We start from the raw sequence: 5,000 nt of genomic DNA, 5'->3' as shown, positions 1-5,000 counted from the left end.
AAATCTTCATTGTATAGATTGTACATTATAAATATCATTATCAGTTTAAACATTATCGCAATCTAAATATTTCTTTAGTTATTTCTTTCCGTATGTATGTAATTCTTCCTTCGGCTGGTCTTGTGAATCTGAACGTTCCATTTCTCAGGAAGTTTCACCCCAAGGCAGAAATTATCGTTTAATGCATATCATGGAAATGATTTACGTGTAGAATTTTCATTTTTATTTATAGAGCAGATTTAGCAAACCATCCAACATGCTTGCCTGGTCCATTTTTATTGAATTTTTCTTTCTTTACTTTATTTTTCTTTTTTTTATCATACCTTAGTTGTGCTTTTGAGTTCCGGGTGATGTTTGCGGTTTCCCTATTATTCAAATCGATGATAATAATGATGATGATAATGATAATTATCATCTTTATAACTACGATATCCATCTATCATTATTCCTGTTATCATCACGCTGGTTATAATTGCTATAATATCGCTACTATATAACAACTATCAGCTCTGCCATGCAATACAACTGTTGCTATATTATATAATTTGAAATTCCCGCCAAAACACCACTCGCTTCTTACCACGACCTCTTCACCCCCCCCTCCCCTCCCCTCCACACCCCCAGCCCCCACCCCGACGACCCCCCAAGTCACGTGAACGACCGAATGCTGTTCTTCAACCGCGTGCCCAAGTCAGGCAGCGAGATGTTGGTCCTTCTCCTCCAGTGGCTGCAAGGGGAGAACGCCTTCCGACACATCCGCCTCAGGAACAGCGTGAGGCGCTTCCTCAGCCGAGACGAGCAGGTGGGTTCGGCAGTCATATATGCATACATACATACATACATACATATACATATATGTATTTATATATATGTGTGTGTGTATTTGTGTGTGTGTGTGTGTGTGTGTGTATTTGTGTGTGTGTGTGTGTGTGTGTATTTGTGTGTGTGTGTGTGTGTGTGTGTGTGTGTGTGTGTGTGTCTGTTGTGCATTGTACATATATATCCTATATTTAAGGGAGAGAAGGGAGAACTATATGTATATGTTTGAATGTAAACATATAAGAATATATGTATGTATATGTGTGTGTGTGTGTGTGTACTGTATATATATATCCTACTCTCTAACCTCTTTTTCTCTCCATTTACCCTCTTCTTTAACCGCCCCCTCTCCTCCTCCTTCTCTTCCCCCACCTCCTCCTCCCCTCCCTCTCTCCCTCTTCCTCCCCCTCCCCTTCACCACCTCCCCCTTCTCCTCCTCTTCCTCCCCCTCCCCCTTCCCCCTCCTCCTCCTTCTCTTCCCCCACCTCCTCCTCCTCCTCCCTCCCCCCAACTCCCTCCCCTTCCCCCTCCACCTCCACCTCTTCCCTCCCTCCTCCATCCCTTCCTCCTCCCCCTCCTCCTCCTCTTTCCCCCCTCCACCTCACCACCTCCTCCTCCACCACCTCCCCACCTCTTCCCTTCCCCCTCCCACCTCCTCCTCCACCTTCTCTTCCCTCTCCCCCATTCCCCCCTTCCCTCCCCCCTCCTCCCTTCCCTTCCTCCACCTCCTCTTCCTCTTTCCCCTCCAACTCACCACCTCCTCCCTCCCCTCCCCCTCCCCCTCCCTCCACCACCTCCCCCTTCCCCTCCACATCACCACCCCCTCTTCCTCCACCTCCCCCCCTCCCTCTTCCCCCATCCTTCCCCTCTTCCCCTCCCTCCTCCCCACCCTTCCCTCCCCCTCCCTCCCTCCTCCATCCCTCCCACCTCCCTCCTCCCCCTTCCCCCAACTCCTCCTCCACCACCTCCCTCTTCCCTCCAACTCACCACCTCCTCCTTCCTCCTCCCCTCCTTCCCCCCCACCCCTCCACCTCCACCTCCCCATCCCCTCCTCCACCTCCCCCATCCCACCACCCCCATCTCCCTCTTCCTCCCCCTCCCTCCCTCCTCCCTCCATCCACCTCAACCTCCCACCTTCCCTCCTCCTCGAACAGCTGGACCTCGCGGCGGAGATGGGCGAGAAGATCTTCGAGAGCGCGCAGTCAAGGCTGAGCTTCGACCGCCACCTTTACTTCACCAACTTCTCGACGCTGGGACTGAAGATGCCCGTGTACCTGAACCTCATTAGGGACCCCGTGGAGAAGGCCGCCTCCAGGTGAGCTTGTTTGCCTGCTTCTGTTTGTTTTGTTTTGTTTGTTTGTGTGGTTATTTGTTTACTTTATTTGTTTGTTTGTTTATTGATTTAGTTGTTTATTTATTTATTTAGTTAGTTGTTTATCTATTTATTTGTTTGTTTAGTTGTTTATCTATTTACCTATTTATTTGTTTAGCTGTTTATTTATTCATTTATTTGTTTAGCTGTCTATTTATCTGTTTCTTTGTTTATCCCTTTCTTTGTTTATGTTTATTTATTTATGTAGGCTTATCTGTTTATTAATGTATATGTTTATTTATTGATTGATTATTATTTAGTTATGGATTTATCTATTCACTTATTCGAAGGTTTGTAAGATTTTGAATTGAAGGGCGCATGAGTGGATGGAGAGATAGAAATAGATAGATAGATAGATAGAGAGAGAGAGAGAGAGAGAGAGAGAGAGAGAGAGAGAGAGAGAGAGAGAGAGAGAGAGAGAGAGAGAGAGAGGAAGAGAGAGAGAGAGAGAGAAGAAAAAACAAACATAAATAAAAATAGAAATACAGCATTAATAAAGAGAGAGAGAGAATTTTTTTTTTTTCTTAATAAACCCATATAACCAATCCCATAGCAACAAACCCCACTATCTCCCCCCCCCCTCTCCCCGCCCACCCCCCAGGTTTTACTACGCCCGCGTGACCCCCCGCCCCGGCGCCGTGACCCCCTCGGGATACCACCTACCCCCACCCCCCCGCCACGCCACCCTCGAGGAGTGCGTCGCCGCCCACGACCCCGAGTGCACCTTCGTGAGTGGGCGGCTGTATGACCTCTCGATTCCTTACTTCTGCGGACATGAGGATTATTGCAGGTGAGGAAGAAGGGTGTGTGTGTGTGTGTGTGTGTGTGTGTGTGTGTGTGTTGTGTGTGTGTGTGTGTGTGTGTGTGTGTGTGTGTGTGTGTGTGTTGTGTAAGTTTGTGTATAAATGAGTGTGCGTGAGTGAGTGAGTGAGTGAGTGAGAGAGAGAGAGAGAGAGAGAGAGAGAGAGAGAGAGAGAGAGAGAGAGAGAGAGAGAGAGAGAGAGAGAGAGAGGCAGACTTATATATATATATATATATATATATATATATATATATATATATATATATATATATATATATATATATATATATATATATATAAAGAGACAGACAGAAAAACATACACACACAGACAAAGAAAGACAGAGACAGACAAACAGGCATAACAGGGAGAGACAGACACAGACAGAGCAACAGATACACATAGAGACAGACAGACACAAAAAGAACAAAACAGAAACAGAAACAGAAACAGACAGAGCAACAGAGAGACAGAGACGGACAGAGCAACAGATGAACAGACAGACAGAGAGAACCAGAGACAGAATCAGAAATAGGAACAAAGGACAGATGAAGACTCCAACGCCCAACACCCATCATACCCACCCAAACAGTAAACCAAAAATAGCTTAAAAAATACCCTTCTCACACACACCACACTGAACCACTCCACCACCGCCGCCAATCTCCACAGTACACTGTTCCAGGACGAAATAAAAGATAAAACAGACAGTATGTCAAAGAATATCCACTGTACCAAATGGAATTAAAACCGAAAAAACACGAAATAAAAGACAAAACAGACAATACGTCAAAGAACATCCACTGTACCAAATGGAATTAAAACCGGAAAAAAACACAAAATAAAAGATAAAACAGACAATACGTCAAAGAACATCCACTGTACCAACTGGAATTAAAACCGAAAAAAACACGAAATAAAAGATAAAACAGACAATATGTCAAAGAACATCCACTGTACCAACTGGAATTAAAACCGAAAAAAAACACGAAATAAAAGATAAAACAGGCAATACGTCAAAGAACATCCACTGTACCAACTGGAATTAAAACCGAAAAAAGCACAAAATAAAAGACAAAACAGACATGTCAAAGAACATCCACTGTACCAACTGGAATTAAAACCGAAAAAAAAACTAAAAAAAAAATCTTTCCTTCCATCCGCCACAGGGAACTCAACAACATGGCGGCCCTCAACACAGCCAAGACCCACGTCGAGAGATGGTATCCTGTCGTAGGCGTCTTAGAAGACCTCAACGCCACCTTGGCCGTCCTGCAGGATCGACTGGATATGTATTACAATCAGCTGTTAGGTGAGTTGGGGTGGGATGGGGTGCTCCTGGGATTGGGGATCGGGTGGGGTTGTGAACGAGGGTGGTTGTGGTATTTCTGGTGTTGATTGTGTGTTGTTGGTTAGAATTATGGGAATTTTGCATGGTGATAATGATGAAATTTGGCTAAAAATAGTAGTGATGGTGATGGTAATGCTGATAATTATGGTTAAATGTTAACATAGATTATGATACTGATAACAACAACAATAATAATAATGGGGTTAATGATACTAATAGTGATAATGATGGCGATGATAATGATAGTTATGATGATGATGATAGTAAATATAATGATGATAGTGATTATTATAATAATAATAATGATAATCATAATGATTTGGTAATAATGATAATGGTGATGATAATGATAATAATAATTGTAATATGATCATGATAATAATGATGATGATGGTGATGATGATGACGACAATAATAGTAGTAATAATGATAATAATAATGATGATGTTGGTAGTGATAATAGTAATTTTGATAATGATCACGATAATAACAATGATAGTAATAATAATAATAATAGTAGTAATAATAATAATAATTATTATTATAATAATAATAATAACAATTATTATAATGATAATAATAATGGTAATAGATAATAATAATGATGATAACAATAATGAAAACAAAAAATAATCAATAACCGTAACAACAATAAC

At 42.4% G+C, this 5,000-nt stretch overlaps 1 protein-coding gene across 1 annotated transcript in view; it reads left to right on the top strand.

The window, feature by feature from the left end:
* LOC113829590 (heparan sulfate 2-O-sulfotransferase pipe) overlaps nucleotides 1-5,000 on the top strand; it is a 10,122-nt gene that overhangs the window by 4,567 nt on the left and 555 nt on the right. Inside the window, exons 3-6 of the mRNA XM_070133476.1 lie at nucleotides 625-802; nucleotides 1,974-2,134; nucleotides 2,793-2,981; nucleotides 4,163-4,305. Coding sequence (XP_069989577.1) covers nucleotides 625-802; nucleotides 1,974-2,134; nucleotides 2,793-2,981; nucleotides 4,163-4,305 — 671 coding nt within the window. The remainder of the gene's footprint in view (nucleotides 1-624; nucleotides 803-1,973; nucleotides 2,135-2,792; nucleotides 2,982-4,162; nucleotides 4,306-5,000) is intronic.

This window comes from Penaeus vannamei, chromosome 18 (assembly GCF_042767895.1).
Source record: "Penaeus vannamei isolate JL-2024 chromosome 18, ASM4276789v1, whole genome shotgun sequence".
Lineage (NCBI taxonomy): Eukaryota > Metazoa > Arthropoda > Malacostraca > Decapoda > Penaeidae > Penaeus > Penaeus vannamei.
This window is presented reverse-complemented; position numbering and strand designations above follow the sequence as displayed.